The 17,405-nt window shown below is 43.3% G+C and overlaps 2 protein-coding genes across 3 annotated transcripts in view; both read left to right on the top strand.

Annotated features, from left to right (window-relative positions):
* The window catches only part of LOC116386156 (CD48 antigen-like), a 22,472-nt gene extending 15,691 nt beyond the window's left edge, over positions 1-6,781 (top strand). Inside the window, exons 2-11 of one of the 2 annotated variants that reach the window (XM_031852165.1) lie at positions 491-527; positions 942-1,015; positions 3,282-3,572; positions 3,700-3,788; positions 4,015-4,189; positions 4,334-4,396; positions 4,501-4,578; positions 4,791-5,005; positions 5,102-5,206; positions 5,328-6,781. In XM_031852165.1, the coding sequence (XP_031708025.1) occupies positions 491-527; positions 942-1,015; positions 3,282-3,572; positions 3,700-3,788; positions 4,015-4,189; positions 4,334-4,396; positions 4,501-4,578; positions 4,791-5,005; positions 5,102-5,200 (1,121 nt within the window). In that variant the 3' untranslated portion in view covers positions 5,201-5,206; positions 5,328-6,781. Of the gene's footprint in view, positions 1-490; positions 528-941; positions 1,016-3,281; positions 3,573-3,699; positions 3,789-4,014; positions 4,190-4,333; positions 4,397-4,500; positions 4,579-4,790; positions 5,006-5,101 lie in introns of both variants that reach the window. The other variant, XM_031852164.1, reaches the window with a different exon arrangement.
* A 1,281-nt stretch (positions 6,782-8,062) lies between these two features.
* ptgfrnb (prostaglandin F2 receptor inhibitor b) overlaps positions 8,063-17,405 on the top strand; it is a 34,885-nt gene continuing 25,542 nt past the window's right edge. Inside the window, exons 1-4 of the mRNA XM_031851958.1 lie at positions 8,063-8,442; positions 11,756-11,868; positions 12,370-12,631; positions 15,637-16,044. Coding sequence (XP_031707818.1) covers positions 8,391-8,442; positions 11,756-11,868; positions 12,370-12,631; positions 15,637-16,044 — 835 coding nt within the window. The 5' untranslated portion in view covers positions 8,063-8,390. The remainder of the gene's footprint in view (positions 8,443-11,755; positions 11,869-12,369; positions 12,632-15,636; positions 16,045-17,405) is intronic.

Raw genomic sequence — 17,405 nt, 5'->3', positions numbered from 1 at the left:
AAAACCAAAAGAAGAATAAAGCTGCAGGAGGAAATGAGACCTGAGGAATGACTCTTCTCTGAGCAACAGTCAGAGCCTCAGTGAGTTTATTTGTTCCTGCGTGTGTGAACTGAAGCTACAGCAGTAAATCACGACAGAGAAGAGGAATCTCACTTCCCAGTTTATAGTCTTTTATTTCACCAGTTAGGCCTTTCTCACTTCCAAAACACAAGTACAAATCTGTGTTTTTTTAGCCTCCGGTACAGATTGATTAGCGTTATATTGTTATGTGCATGTGCAACAGTTTTGTCGTTAATGAATCAAAGACATTAAAAACTTGTATAAGCTCATTTCGGGACGATTCACCGAGGGTTGCCGTTGATGATGATGCTGCAACTTTTATTTCAAGCCAAAATAAACAGCAAAAATTTGTTAACACTGACCTAACTTGTCAGATGGACTCGTCAAAGAAGTTTTAATTCTAAATGACAAAACTTTTTTTTCCCTAAAGCTTTCAGAAACGACAAGAAACGGAAGGACGGAAAGTGGTGAGAAAACAAATGCATTCTTAACTTCTAACCCCAAACTTTGACAATACAAGAGGAAGTGGTTCCCAACTGATGCCAATTTATGCTTTTTTTGGCACCTAACAATGTAATAGTTTGGTGTTTGTGTCAAGATTAGATGATGATCTTTAACTGGAGGGCACGGTTATGTTTTTAGTCGCTGATGCAGTAAAGCTCTCTAAATATGACATTTTGCTCACTTTGTTCTAAGACAATGAAAGTACATCGGGCCCCTTGGATCACTTCCTTTAGAAACCATAAACACACACATACACACACACACACATATATAGAGGTACGCCGACACACACACACAAAAGGAGGTGATGTAGCCGCTGTGACAGGAAATAACCTTGATAATGGAAAGCGGCTGTTCTTTCTGTTCTATACGGTAAGGATGGTGATGAAGATGGCTGCTGTCTCCACCATCTCTCTGCTCCTGCTCTGCTGCTCCGCCATCTCCTCCACAGGTATGGCACAATGAAACCACACACACACACACACTCCTCGTTCAGGAGGGAGATGTTATAATGTGAGCGTTTTAAGGATTTCAATCTGACTTTGAATATTAAAGCAGTATCTCCTTCAGTATCAGAGTTCAAACGCACTTCCTGTAACCGTTCTGATTCTTTACATTTATTTTCACAAGATTTTTAAAAGCAAAACCTTTTTTTCAAAGAAAATAAATCATGTTTGAACTCTCAGGCCAACTTTTCTACTTTTCTAATCTTTCACTAGAATCTGAGTTGAGTGAGGCTCCTTTACATGTTTCCAACAAAATGTATTAATGCCAATTCTTTTCCAAACCAAACATTTATATTTATTTGAAACATTTGTATTTATTTCAGTACAGTAATTAATTCACGTTGAGAGTTGCTGAATGATCTGTAGTTGTAATGTAAACTCTTAACAATTACTTATTCTTTTATCATTGCATTTTAATAAAAAAGCATTTAGTATATGTTCAACTAAACAAAAGATTGTAAAAGCTGAAATAACATCAGATTTCAAGTTGAAAAACAGATTAAAAATAATAAGAAACTGATTTCCCTTGATGCAAAATATACAATAAATGGGCTAAAACATCCGGTAACACTGGACTAATCCTCTAAATTTGACGATTATATCAACAGAAATGCTTGAAAACGAAGTATATTAGTTCCATATTAAAGACTGTTTTCTAAATCAGTAAATTAAGAAGTTAATTTATCGCTGCGGCACAAAGCTAGCTGATATGGGCCCGGTCGAGGGTTGGACTCCTGCTGAGGATCTGTAACATCTATAATATGAAAAGATTACGTTCATATACGTGTGCGTCTGTCGACTGAACTAAAACAAGATAAATCATCGAGCAGATGTGGTAACGTCGGTCTGAGATGAGGTTACAGGGGACGAACAGGAAGCGACGCAAAGCAAAGTTAGAAGTCATCTACAGATGCAGCAGTCACACAACACAGAAAAGTGACTTCAACATATACGTGAATATGTCTTAGAAAACAAAATGACTTAAATGAAGCACAAAACAGCCACGTTTAAGAGAGTTATGATGGAAAACGACGTTATTATGTTAAGTAATTAAGAGCTGCTGGATGAACAATGACACTTTAAGATCATTTTTATATTTTCATCTCTATCTCCAGATGATAAATACTGACCCTGACGGTTCAAAACTGAGAGGAATGAGTCCAAGAAAGTGACTAAGAGGTGCAGAACCCCATCATCCCTGCATGATAAGACTTTAAAGTCGTGATATCTACTCGTTAAAGAGCATCAGGCTGCTCTCTTTAAGAGGAGGCATAAGAGAAATGTCTTGAGGTGGATTTTGCCCTATGAGATATGAAGTCACTCCAACCTTTTTGGATGTCGTGAATTGCATCATTGAACTCTTCTGAGTTTGATGGAAAGAGCAAAGTAACAGCTGATGTTATTTTCATCATACAATCCAATAACTGCTGCTGAAATGAAGACATTCTTGACTCGTGACCCAAATGTCTGATCCAAAGAAACCACCAAATGGTCATTGTGTTTTTAGTCATATGGGAACATATTGACATGTTTCCTCATCACATGGTGGCTCATGTAACCATTAATTTCCTGTCATATGACCTGAATACAAATTCTTCAGAATTGCAGCCAAACTCTCGTCTGATATATATGGGGGCGTCTTTTCCTGTACACACATCGTCCATCTTCAGTGTACGCAGAGGTGAAGCGATCGCTGCAGAGTTTCATTTCACATGCTTTGCTCGGTGTCAGATTTCCCGTACGCACAGCGTGGAGGGTGCGCACACACGAGAGTGTGATGTGGCCAATTGTTTTGACACCTGTGAAAAATGGAATTAGTCCTAAATACATGACTGAAAAACAAATAAATAAGTATAAATCCAAAGGAGCAATAATCAGCATCTAACATACATAAAGAACTTTATTCTAATTGACTTGAAATGTCAGCTGATTGTCAATAAATGACAATTCACACTAATGACAAAAAAAAAACATTGCTATCTCGACAACTATTTTACGGACTGCCTCTTTTGTTCTCGAACAACCAAAAGAAGCACAAGGTGGTGGGATGTAGTCGGTTGGCAGTGGCACCACGCACTCAGGATGTGGGTTCATCTGAAAAGAACAGTCTTTTAATGGTTATGGGAACAACTGAACTAATATCACAGTATCAGTTGTCATGAACTTCACCATGTGATTCTCTGTTTCTTTTCCTTTCTTTCTGTTCCAAAGATTCTGAGGAAGTGTGCGACAATCACGTTGCAACAGGCGCGAACTTTACGGTGCAGCTGGGCTTCACAATGGACAAGTCAGACAGACTGAGATGGAAGCACAACAGCAGGTATATCTTAGATCTTAGAAGTAATGGCCAATTTGTCGAAGGGAAGAAGGAGCTAATTTCAGAAGACGGATCCCTGGACCTGACAAATGTGATCAAGAGCAACGCTGGAAGTTACATCCCCGAAGTTCTTAATAAAGATGGAACTAAGAAATGGACTGCTAAAGTCTTTTTATGTGTAATGGGTAGGTCACAACTAAATATTAGTGCACATGAAATATAAATAACTTATTTTGTATTATATTTGTCTTCAAGTGTGTGTTTTTACAATGCATAATGAGCACACCTCTAAGCCCGATCTACTCCACTCAGACCCTGTCCCGAAGCCTGTCTTGAAGACTACATGCAACAAAAAGAAGACCATCTCAGATGCCCAGTTCACCTGCAAGGTTCAAGCAAAGGTGAGAACAGACGTTGCTGAGGATGTTTGTAGAGCCTGTAGAGATGGTCTGTGGCCTACTCTCCCCTCTATAACCAAGCATGAGCACACCTTAAAGATGTCTGATTTATTACAATGAGACGCAGAGTTTGTCGAGTTTCTATTTGTCCCGCCAGGTTCTACTCCGTTACATATTCTCATGAAAACCTTCCAATCCATCCGTTGGTGACACTTTTTTTCCCCGGCAGACCGATCACACCTTTGCGTGGCTTCAGAACAACAAGGTGTTGGGAAATGAGACAGGTGCTACTCTGACAAGACAGGCCGATAAGGTGAAAACAGATTCCTTCAGATGCAGAGTTTCCAACATCGTCAGCTCCGAGACCAGTGAACCTATTGTACAAATCTGCATTGATAATAACGGTGAGTATTAGACATAATAAATGACCGGATGTGTTGCAGGTTATGCGTTGCTTTCAGCCCATTCATCCATCAAACAAAACCAGTGAAATAGCCAGAATCGAAACTTATTCAATGTGTTTCTTCACCTCTCCTCTCCCTCTCTAGCGTCCTTTTTACCTGATACGCTTCTCGGAATTAACTCGTGGATTGTTGTGGGCGCCGGAGGAGGTACGTCTGCTTGATGGAGCTGAGACTGTTTCATAGCCACTTCAAAGTTCCTCACGGTACCTTTTTAAAATGAATTGTGCGTGATGTCTGTTCATCCTCATCAGGTGTTGTTCTGTTGCTGATTATCGTCGTTATTGTTTGCTGCGTCCACACCAAGCAGAGCAAACGCATGCAACTGAAGGGTGAGGTTTTATTTATTCTTATTTTTAATTATGTCATTGTCATAATTCATGTTTTTAAAAAATGGCCTCGTGTATTTGTAGTGATGAATGTGTATTATTTATGTTATGTGTAGATATAAAAATATACGTTAAATTACTTTTGATTGAAGAACTTAGTAAATGTAAACCATCAGGTCTGACCCGCCATCGGTGTTTGTTTTCTCACCTGACAGATGAGGGGGAGCTTCGGTTGCCGTGGACCAATGACCAGCATAAACACCATCAACACAATGATCCTCAAGATCAACGGTCCCATCACCATCATCATTCCCACCAGCAGCCGGCCGGCCACACCGGCCCCCGCCAGCAGCGCTCCAGACAGCAGCATCCCATAAACCCCGACCAGCCCAACGCTCACCCTCAGCCCAGCCCCCGAAGACCTGCACAGGTAGGAGGAGGCCCCAGTGAGGAGCTCGTGCCTGAAAATGTCAGTGTGGCATCCGATCTGACGCTCTACTCCTTCTCCCTTTCCCCCCCCCCTCAGGCCCCCAGGCCACCTGCTAACAGCGATGACGAGCAGCCACCTCCTCTTCCTCAGCCCAGGAAAATAATAAAGAAAGCTGCCAAAGCACAAAGAGTGTGACACCATGTGAGTGTTGGAGTTCTGGGTTCACCTGCTTTTCTTATTTTTCTTCATTTTAGATGTTTTCTTTACTTTACTTTTAGTTTATTTATTCAGCATCTCACATAAACCGTTATTTTCCTTCCAGACAGACTCAACAGAAGAATGTCATTTGAAAGGTTTCTATTATAAGAGCCATGTATTTTCACTGCAGTCTTTTAATGATTTTACACAAACTCTTTTATGTACATTTGTATGCAGCTCTTTTTTTTTTTTTATCTCTTTTTCTTTGTATTTGTGTGTGAATTAGTGAATAAAAGGAAGAATTTATTACCAGAGACAGGTCACATTTTCTTCACCTATGAAATCTTTAATGCTTTATTTTTGGAAACCGCAGGTTTGGCTCATGAAAGGACAGTTAAGTTAACCTAATCACAATGTGAATAAATGTCATTTATTCATGTGTTTGTATGCAGAAAACATACAAGGAACCATACCGTGTTTTCATATTTATCTATTGAACAGCAATACCAAAGCCTTTGCATTGTATTCATCAAAGTATCTGCTTTTAATGCAAAAAAATGTACATTTTAAACTCTTTGCATTGAAATAAATGATCTGTTCCAGAAGATAATATTTCACACTGTGGTCATTATCACCTCTGCAGCTCGCTGTTTGTCAGAATGCTCAGAGCAATGCATGCAGAGGGAGAGTGTGTGTTTTGCATATCCTGTGTCTTTTTGCTGAAAGTGTGTTTGTGGTTTTACGTGCGTTAGCTGTTTGTGCCGAGCTACCGCCGAGTGCATCTGGTGTGTGTGTGTGTGTGTGTGTTCTGGAGGTTTTCCTGTACTTGCAGCTTCTTTATGGCAACAGAAAATGATCAAGGACGTGTTTGCAGCTACTCTAAAGTGATTTTAGTTCATAGATTTATATGTATTTTAATTGTCTGCTCACTTCTTACTCATTGTGTTCTGCTGCTGGTACTCTACACCCACACTGTGCTGCTGCTAACTTGTTTTCACACCTTTTCATTTCATTCCATCCATTCAACCAACATCAAACCAGCCATGAATGTATTCTGAGTTAATATACTGTATACAAAGCACAGGGAATAACATTATCACCCTGACTAGTAATACTGATGTACAATATGTTAGTGAGCTCTATCATTGTCTTATTTTATTCTATGTTTTCTTTCTGTATTGTCCTCCTTATCCACCTAATTAATTCCATTGTCTATGGTTTTGTATAATCCTGCAGTAGTGTAAAGTTCTTCAGTCGACACAGTTGATTTGAAGTAAGAAAATACTCTTTTTACTCTAAATCTTTATTGGTTGCATTTAACACAGCATGCAGTTTTCTTTATATTAATCGGAAGAAACTTTAGAAACAGCCGAGGATGCAAAAGAAAACCACAAGTCTGCACTGACTCGTTTTGTCCACTAGATGGTGCTGCAGCTCCATGTGCTCAGGTCCAAGCGGGGGAAATTTGGGATCAGTTGTCTCATCAGCTTCCGTGCAGTTTCTACATGTTGTATGACTTTTTGTCTCTTCACTTAAGTATTATATGTTCCTTTACAAATTATTAAAAGTTCTCCAACCCCCAAACCTCCTTTAGAATATCTAAAAACATGAGTCCAAGAAGATCATCCTCAAACCTTTAAAGATTTCATTCATATTGTATTTATGTATACATAGACTTCAGCCAGATGTATACATGCAATAGACCTATTTCATAAATCTGAACTGTCAATGGTATTTCTCTTCTGAGGCCAGAAGGGGGTGCTACAGGTCCATGTTTCCTATTAAAGGGCATCATGTCGGCATTTGAAATGGTTTAATCCGACTTTGTCATAGTTCACACAACCTTGACAATTACTTTATGACTCAAATTATGAACGCAAATGCTGAAAGAGAACACACATTAACAGGGAACTCAGTTTGCATTAAATATCTCTTTTGTCCGGTGTAAGATTTCCAATGCTTTTCTGTGATGAATCAGCATATTTAATGTGTGCATGTTACCTTTTTAAAAGGCACCAAACTTTGCAGAATAGTCGAGTCTCATCCGACTTTTAAAAAGTTAAATAACTTTCCCCCTCACGACTAAACTATAATCCACTTTATTATGTTTCTGTGAGGAACTAAATAAAGTCTGTTTAGATTCAAGTCATTACAACGACTGCAACTAAGCATTACTAATGTTCACATTGTACATTATCAGTCCATTAAAACCAGATCCGGGTGCCAAGAATCTCCAACCTGGTTAATGACTGAGAGGGGAGTAGGGCAGTAAGATAGCACTGTGTCCACTGTGTGTGTGTGTGTGTGTGTGTGTGTGTGTGTGTGGGTGTGTCAGTTTGAACAGATGTGTGAGGAACAGACGCCACAGTGTTGAGACTACAGGATGTACACTTGATTCCTCTTTGCCACACACACACACACACACACACACACACACACACACACACACATTTTAAAAATAGGACAGTCAAATGTCACACAGGAGAAGTCCCATGAAGTTTTAACCCTTGGCCTGCACGGTGGGTCTGTGGAAACACACCGCTGGACTGTGACTGAGTGCAGGCGTGTGTCAGCCTGGTGAAATCCTGCAGGCTAAATGATGTAAACTGGTGTGAAATGTGGTTTCACACCAGTTTCAAGGCAACTCCTAAACCACTAATGGATCAATAAACAAGAAGCAGTGATTTAAACTCTATTCAGGAGGAATCCATCACACAAGAGGGGTCAACACTGACGTGCAATAAAGACTAATATCTGCACCATAAACCTTGAGACAGATTGATATGGGAATCTCTCTCTCTCTCTCTCCACCTGAGACCTCCCTCCTCCTCCTCCTCCTCCTCCTCCTCCAGCCAGACACCTAACTTCCGGCCGCTCTCTCTCGCGCTCTCTCCCTCACCCTCGCTATCAATCTCGCCCTCGTGCACCCGTTAAACCGGTCCAGTGGCAGCAGTGTGTGAACCATGTAAACACTCCCGTCGGGATTTCGACACCGTTTTAGGAGGCACTCGTGTGTGCACGGTGTTTTTTTTTGCTCTGCGGTTCCGCCCGGTGTACGGTGCGGACGGACTCACTCGCATCTGAAGAGTTTTATTGGATTGACCGACAGCGGACTGGTGGTGTTACCCCCAGCACAGGACAAAGAAAGCGGGGGGAAATTAAGCAGAGAAGAGGGTTGAAGAGAGGAATGAAAATGGATAACTGTGTCCTCACACTCGTCGTTGGTCTGCTAACGCTCGGTAAGAAACGTTTCTTTGCTGTTGGTAGCTAATTAACTTAGATACGTGTCGGCATTCAAGGAGAACCACATGTTGAACCCCCTTTAGAAATCTGTCAATTTAACGTTTACTTGTTCCTCAGCAAACGTGCATGCAAAAAAAAAAGATAATTTAAAGTATTTCTCGTATCTATAACGTCCAATAATCAATTCGGCATGAATCCTATCCATCGAGCAGCACTTAATGTTAATAAAATAAACCTTTTTTAAACGGGTTCACGCTGCTGTCTGCTGCCATCCACACGGAGCGTTCAGGGGGTGCAACAAGCGAACAGGTTCGAAAAAGTTCACATTTAAGTGATTAATATGGGTTGCTTGGTGTGTGTGATCATGCCGAATTGGAGATTGAATCCAGGACATTGAGAAAAATCAATAAAATAAGTTGTCAGACTTGTCTGCGTGTGACGTCATGCTAAAACGCTAAATTGGGGGTGTTTTTAAACGGGGTTTGGCAGGATAGTCTCCCTGTGAGGGTTCTGGATTACACCCATTGCCACTGTTGAAACTGCTGTACAATTGAGTTTAGCTGATGTAATGAAGTAATCTCGAGCCTACGGTTGAATTAAACACCATCATGAGGAAGAAGACATTTTCCCATTTGACTAAAATGTAAAACAGTGTGTGGTGGTTCTGTTGGGGAGAAAATAGTCCCAAATTGAATGCGTTTCCTCCCATCAGTCTCAGCCCTGCTCAGCCTCTCATTACACAACTGTACATCCATTTATCATCCAGCATTGGGTGACCAGCTTTGACAAGGTCCCATTAATCCACATTAGCCTGCGTGGAAGTCAAACTGTGCTGGCCATCATTATTAGCCTTATTTGCCTTGTGAGTCAAACCAGGCGGACTAATTATCCGACTGGTTTTGAAGCAAAGGGCACGGCCAGTGCTGCTTAGTCACAGGACTGGTTTCCACCACAGGGATGAACCCAAACCAGACTAAACCATGGCTTTACATGATACTGAAGTGGCCATGTGTGTGTGAGCAGAACAGTGAATGCCATATAGGCTCTCCTGTGTGTGTGAGAGAGAGAGAGAGAGAGAGAGAGAGAGAGAGAGAGAGAGAGAGAGCACCTTGGCTTAAATTAGTGCAGCGTAAGATGATCAAATGTCGCCAGCACTCCTGTGGTGTGTGTTTCTGTGCTGTATTCATGTGTGTGTGTGTGGTTCTGACGCTGCAGATGGTAAAGTCACCATCGTGCACAAATCACTTCCCTCTGTTCAACTGGAGTTACTGCTAACCTGATCTCTGACCTCCGGCATCTGCTGCCGCCATTTATTTATGTGGCAATATTACCATAAATGTGTGTACTGTCTGCTGACACCCGACATTAGCCTGTATAGTTTTGGGACAGATGCTGAGGGGAAAAAAGGTAGATAATGTAGCGGAATAATCCTTAAAGTTAATCTTTAAAAGACACAACGTCATGATGGATTGGGACAAGCAGGCGGCGGCCGCCATGGCTGACTGTGATTGGTCACGATACCTGTCAGTCAAGCCAACACAACCTCTTTAAAGGAATTTAAACTTGGACGTTTCCGCCGTACGTCCACGTTTCTGGAAAGATTAAACAAGAAAGATATGGCCAGGCTAGCTGTTTCCCCTTGTTTCCAGTCTTTATGCTAAGCTAAGCTAGCTAACCTCTGGCTGGAGCTTCATATTGACAAAACAGACGCAGAGGTATCAACCTTTTTAATCAGGAAAAACTAGAAGTTCCCTCTTTGCCTCCATGCTGGTGCTCCAGTTCCTCACATGCTAGCCGTTTCCCCCCGTTTCCAGTCTTTATGCTAAGCTAAGCTAACCGCCTCCAGGTGTTTGCTTCGTATTTACTGCACAGACGCGAAACTGGTGTCAATCTTCTCATCAGAAAAACAAAAACGTAATGGCAGGGCGCCGTACACATGCCCGCCCATGCCACTGTGACATAAAAATGTGCAAACTCCAGATTCTTGACTTGATTGTTCAACTTTCTGGGTGTCTTCAGGCTCCGCTGGCTGTGCAGTATTCCCTCCAGGAGAGACAGGCAGGCTGGAAATTGAGTTAGAAAACCATGAGTCTCAGCACCTAGCCAAGAAAATTCTCTTATCTATTTTAGTGATGTATGGCCCTATCTCTCTCACACACACACACACACACACACAGGTATATTGTATATGACGGTCATTTTGTGATAAGGCACGGCAGACATCTTCCCCTTTGACCACCCCTCATGGTGAAATTTAAAGTGTCTTACTGTCATATCCCAGACAAGCATTCCGTGCTTCATCGTTTTGTTGCTGTTGCAATAATGAAGATAGGAAGTTAATGATTGTCAGAGAGGGAACACAGACACTGAAACAGTGTGTTTTCTGCGGTGCGTATTTCATCGTGACTTGTTTCTTACTAAAGCGGAAGAGGAAAAAAAGCTCGCACTCGCACACATAACACCAGGCCGACTGCCAAAAACTCAAGTATTGATGGACTCTCTCAAGTATTGATGGACCATACAAGCACAGGACCTGTTTGTGAAGCACTCCTTCTTTAACTAGAGCTGATCCAGCTTTCTGTGAAAAGCACTAAGAAAGAAGACATTTGTTTTCTGCAGTGGTTATTAACACGTTGCTATTAAATTCTGCGCGTTAGGCCGAGAGCAGCCAGATTCCACCAACCAGGAAGCGGAGTGTCCGACTCGGCTGTGTTGCTACACGCCTCACTTTTTAATGGAGGAATGTGAAGCAGGTGGCTGACACAGCAGGTATTTGTTGCCGAAGAATTCGATGACTGTGAGCAGAAATACGCGGATATTAGCGAAGTCATCGTCAATACTGTTCAGCTCTACACAAGCTGCTACACGTTTCTGTGCGAGTGTCTGTCGTGTTCATATTGACAGTAAACTGAATATCTTTGTCCTTTTGGGAAACATTTTCCACCATTTTCTGACATTTTAAAGACCAAACGGCTATTTGATTAACAGAGAAAACCAATAGTCGACAGATTAATAGTCAACAAGAATAATATTGTTGGTTGCAGCCTTAATCTTACTGCGTTAATACGGTCTGTTATTGGTCATCAGGGCTGCTTCTAATAGAAAATACACACATACTATTGCAGCCTATTCATTCTATAAATGATATTTCTGTAACACTGGTTGTTCTATACTTCATTGATTGGTCTCAGCCTTCAGAGTAACGATCAGAGGGCTTTCTGAAGTTAAGACTCTAAAAGAATCCGACCCATGGTCCTGTTGCGTTCCATTGATTACTTTAATGCATTTATTTTCTCTCCCTCCCTGAAGGCGGGTGCTCGGCCCGGGTGGTGACGGTGTCTCCCGGTCCGTTAATCCGGGTGGAGGGTCAGCCGGTCTCCATCCGGTGTGATGTCAGTGAGTACAGCGGACCTCGTGAGCAGGTGAGTCGCTTTTCACATCACAAGTTTAAATGTTCGGGTTGTACAGTATTTTATCCACAAAGGACAGAACTACATGAAGACTAATCGCATATAGTTTAATCCTTTAAAAAAACAACTGTGCAAATGTTCCTTTGCCGTGTGTCTAATTGTACGTATAGAACTAAAGTGTTCATAGTACCACTCAAGGTTTCTCAACCTCCCAGAATCCCTTGCAATTAGAGAGCAGTTTAATTGTCACGTGACTTTGTCATGTTTTAATATTCTGTTTTAAAGAACGTGGAGGGAGCTCCAAGTGGATCATGAAATAGTGATACTGTACTCAAACCTGTTGTATTAAACATGCATCAAAAGGATGGGGAGGTCGGTTAGTCATGGAAATCGGACCACTTGCCTTTGATTCATTCTCTTCGAAGTTTAGAAAGCTTGTAACGTTAAAAGTGTTCACCCTCAGGAGAGCGTGAATGTGCTCTTGGTAAAGGTCTATCCCACTCTGTCCGGCAGGATTTTGAGTGGTTGATGTCCAAGGAGGCGGACGGTTTGGCAAGGACGAAGATCATCTCCACCTTCGACAACCGCTACTCCCACCCGTCGCTCACGAAGCGCGTGGCGTCCGGCGACATCGCGGTGGAGCGTCTGCGGGACAACGAGGTGGAGCTGAAGATAGCGGAGGTGAAGTCGCTGGACGCCGGCTTCTACTGGTGTACAACGCCGAGCACCGACTCCGTCATCAGTGGCAACTATGAGGCCCCGGTCGAACTCACCGGTATGGGAGAGCTGTGTGTGTGTGTGTGTGTGTGTGAAGCTAGCTAGCTACGATGGTTCATTTAACAGCTATCCCCATGACTTACTAATGCTCTACTGACCATGTATATATTCTCGCTCGCTCGCTGCCACTGGTTTTAGACAATTACTGGCTCATGATTTTGGCTTTTCGTGCACACCTCAACACCCTCGTGGTGGTGGAGCAGACGCCAGGTGGGAGGACTTGGCTTTTGTCAAACGAGTAACCAGGAAGAAACACACAGGCTAAGAGAAGAACACAAATATCATCAACGCTCTCCACGGGGACAAATGTTAAAATCACACGGCGGTAAACTGTCCATAATGAGTGGAAACGTTAGTTTACAGTTGGTAACATTTACATCACCATCCATCAAATCAAAAACGATAAGATGTTACACCTCACTGTCTGCTTTCAGGGCACTTTCACCTGAAACTGATATATTATATTCAGCACCGTAGTGGGAGCTGAAGACCAGCACAGCAGGGGGGGAAATAGAGGAAAATCATCCGCATATGAAAAGATGACAAGATTCCACCAAAACCACGAAGCATAACTCCACGACTGACGTGAGGAAGATCAGATACAGCGCTTCGTCGCTCTGTTAAAGGGTCAGCTTGACATATCATGTGACACTCAGACGTGGTAGTCTGTCCAGAAACCATGTTCTCATTACGGTAGACTCTTCAGACCTCGCTGTGTACAGCTTCTTTTATTTTAATTTGGACTATTTTCTGACACAGAAATGGCGAGAAAGAGGGGGAAAAAAAAACCCCGTATTCAGCATTTTCCTTTGAATTTAATTGAGTTTTTTTTCTCCAGTCAGTAATTACACACATTTTTTGGCGACTCTGTTGATTCGAATCCACTGTTGAACCAAGCCCGAACCCACAGCGCGCTTAAAAATGATAATCCATAAAAAACGTGAACCCCCAAATTTGGGAGACTCGGTCCCAAAGAGGGATCGTCTGACAGCAGCAGGTTAGTTAGCTCCATAATGCACCATCATGTTCAGCTGCTTCCCGGCACGGCTCCCCAGACACCTTGTTAAACTTAGACCTGAATTAACTAGGCGGCACTGTTTATGTGCGACAGGAGATCGCGTGTCGCACATATGTAGAGCGCATGTATTAGCGAGCAGTTTTGTTTTTGTGGTGTACGAAGAGTGTTAGTCTGCGAATACTCGTTAACAGAGATGACAAGTCTGATTTGTTGCTGCAAGGTCTTTACCAGTCCAGACACACACACACACACACACACACACACACACTGCTCTGGCTGCCCCACTGAGGCTGTTTGGTTATGTAAGAAACAAGTAGAGTACAGGTCGCTGAGGGTTTGAAAAACTCCTCTCAGGCTAATTTTAATTGATGGAGCAAAACGCAGATTATTCGCACTGCCTTCGTTATCTGCCATAGGCGCTCTCATCTCTGCAGCACACAGCGGCGGTGTGTACTCTTTGCTTCCACTACGCGTCCAGCGCTGTCCCGCTGGTGTCCACGCTTTATGGCTTTAGGAAGACGATGTCCCTGTTCTTCATCCGATTGGTCGCCTGGTTCTGTGACCGGCAGAAACGGCCGTCAACAGGCTCAAATCCACCACAGGGTCTTTCTTTCTTTTCTCTCTGAACGCTTCAAAAATCTGCCTCTCCCACCGGACGTGAATATGGCACGAGTGTAATTCCCATAATGCACGGCTTCGTGCTCATTCCCAGCTATCTGCTTCTTCTTGGATTCATTTGTAACACGACCAGAATTAGCTTTCAACAAGAAATGATTCACCGTTTCTGTGAAGTCCATTGGGATGAAACTTCATGCCGGGAAGAGTTTAGAGCCATGCTTACATTACAGTGTTGATTTTGAGTTGTACGAGTAGATTATCCGTTAAACGTCACACCCGAAGTCAGACAAACCATCCGAGCTCCTCGATTCTTTCATTTCCCCTCACGACGCTGACTCGTCAGCCTTCTCGATGTGTCATAACAAGTAAAGAAACAAAGAATCTGCCCTGTTAAGACCTGCTCAGGCTCTGGAATGTCACATTTAGCAGCAGAGCACTTCCTGGAAGCAAGCAGGAACTGTTTCATTGAGTGAAAGAGGGTCGACTGAGCGGGCGAGTCCTCGACCTTTTGTGAACACAGCCTTATCTGGAGCCGGTTGTGTGTTTAACTCGACCTCATCGTACTTTAAGTGTAACCGGAATCTGACTTGTATTTAAAGCAATAGTGAGTCATCGTTATTTATGATTCTGTCACTCCTCCCTAATGAATACCTGTGTTTTAATGGTTGAATCTGGGTGAAATTGAAGTTGTGTTGTGTTTTAGGTCCATGCACTTCCATGTTAACGTGTCTGTTTTTAAATCAGCGGTACCGAGAGGCTCATTTCCTGTATGCATGCTGAGTTTTACCTCCATCGACGTCGTGCTGCCGGGGGATTAAAGGCATTGCTTACCTTGATTATGCTGCCGTCGTTGTTGATTTTGTTTTTTTTTGCTGGTTTTCACAAATACTGGAAATTGGTTTAAACAGATTATTGCAGTAAACAAGATCTTCTTGCGCTCCGCTCAGAATATGCCTCCTGTAATAGACGAGGAAATGCAAATACGCTGCTGATTATCCACCAAGCTCTGTGCAAGTTACACCAAAGAAGAATAAAAAAGAGGAAAGAAACAACATAAACGCCCATTTTAAATGAGCGAGAGGTTTTGTTGTACACTAAACTCCAAAAGGCTCGACCAGAAGTAGATTCAACCAACTTGTAACCTCAGTTAAAATCAAACTAACCTGCGCTAAACTGCATTCACTTTCGTCTAATACAGCAAAGAAAGCAGCTGTAAATCATTGAAGCTGCTGTTTCCATATATATCGTCTTTACTGTGTGTGTTGAGAGCTTGCAGTTTCTTGTGTTATGTTTGTAGTCAGCGATATTCTCCTGTCGGTGTCATCCAAGTCTCCCTAAAATGTTTGTCTTGCTTCTTTCCCCGTCAGTCATCCCCAACACCCTCAGGGTCTCCCCCTTGACCCTGCCCCCAGTGGTCCCAGAAGGAAGTGACCTCACGCTCTCCTGCAACGTCACCCGGCAGCTCACCCGCCCCACCTACCTGTCCGTCACCTGGTCGGTGAAGAAGGGGGCGACGTCGGAGGAGATCTTGGCCTTCGGCCCTCAGGGCGACGTGGTGACGGGGGCGAAGTACGCCCGGCGCTACACCGACGGAGGCATCCGTTTGGTTCCCGGGAGGAACGGGCTGTTCGCGTTGGTGATCACCAAAGTGACAACCTCTGACGAAGGGATTTACGAATGCAACGGCACGGAATGGACGCACGAGGACGGAGGGAAGTGGGTACAGATCGTGACGAGCAAGAGAGAGATGGGAACTGTTGCTGTTACTCCGACAGGTGAGAGAGAGAAAATCACGACTCTTATGAGTTTGTTTAGGGGCCGGGGTTGTGGACTTCATTAAAGCTGGTGGAGCGGTGTTTACACCGGAGATTTACCACGGATGCTTGGATTGGATTTCTTTTATTATTGAGTGCACTTATAGAGTGGAAAGGGCTTCTACGTGCGAGAAATACGGGAGAATTGTGATAAAAATCTTGTAAGTTTTACGTGCGTCCTTAACAGTGACACAATTTAAAATGTAGTAACTGAAAAAGAAGTAAACAAGTAAGTCCAGGCCTCTAAAGCGCCCTTAAACCTCACAGGGTTTTCTACATCAGAGGTTCTTCAAATGGAAAGAGAGACCTGAAGCGTATTTAGTGTCAAAATCCGTACTTGCTTCTTTTGAGTCATAACTCAAATGTGAGCGAACAGACGTGAGCTAATTCTGCACACGGTTTACAAACCCTACGTGTCACATATGCTAAGTGCATGTGATCCTGTGCAACATAAACTTGGCATTAAAAGGTTCCCCGCACATCCTGAACAGTAATTATGCCTGCGGTGATGAGACGCTGTAGATAGTTACTCTAAAGGGAGCGATGGATAATCCTCAAGTCTCTTGGTTCTTGATCACAGTTTCCCGTGTGTTGGCTGTGGCGAGGGGGAGAGGGAGAGAGGGGGGGGGGGGGGGGGGGGGGGAGTTCCCCCTCTCTTGTGTGGCTGTCTTTTATTTTAATGGCATCCTCTGTGAGACTTTTCCCTCTCGCTGCCTCGCTCTGTCCCAGGAGGCTCGTGACCCTCACTGTCTGTCTGTCTGTCTGTCTGTCTCACTCTGTCCCTCAGAGAGGCCCCCTTACTCCCCCCCCCCCCCCCCCCCCCCCCCTCATTCATTGTGGTTGCTCTGGTCACCGTATCTTACATCTTTCTGGGCCACCATATCCTCTTTAAGTGCTGGAGAAACACCCAGTGGTTTGTAATGAAACCAGAGATGAGCGACACACACACACACACACACACACACACACACACACAGAGGTCTCAGGTCCATTGTGTGCCAGTCACTTCATATTGACTTACCGACTTGAGTAAAGAGGATGAGAAAAGTCAAACAGAGTTGGGTTTTGTGTCTTCCAGACACCATACAGAGACTCTTCCCCACACACTGCTGCCTACGTTGTCACAGGAGACCTCGTCCAAACCCCTGATCCGACTGTCGAAGATGCACTTTGCTCTTTAATAGAAACCTTCTTCGTCGGCATCGCAGCCGAGAGGATGCTTGGGAAAACAAACTCTGACTCTGACATTTATAGATTAGGTTTACTTTGCATTCTCTCTCTACGTCTGACGGACAGGTTGACCTTTATGTCCAACTGTAAAC

The sequence above is a fragment of the Anarrhichthys ocellatus genome, unplaced genomic scaffold (assembly GCF_004355925.1).
Source record: "Anarrhichthys ocellatus isolate YVR2014 unplaced genomic scaffold, GSC_Weel_1.0 scaffold12, whole genome shotgun sequence".
In the NCBI taxonomy this organism is placed as follows: Eukaryota; Metazoa; Chordata; class Actinopteri; order Perciformes; family Anarhichadidae; genus Anarrhichthys; species Anarrhichthys ocellatus.
This window is presented reverse-complemented; position numbering and strand designations above follow the sequence as displayed.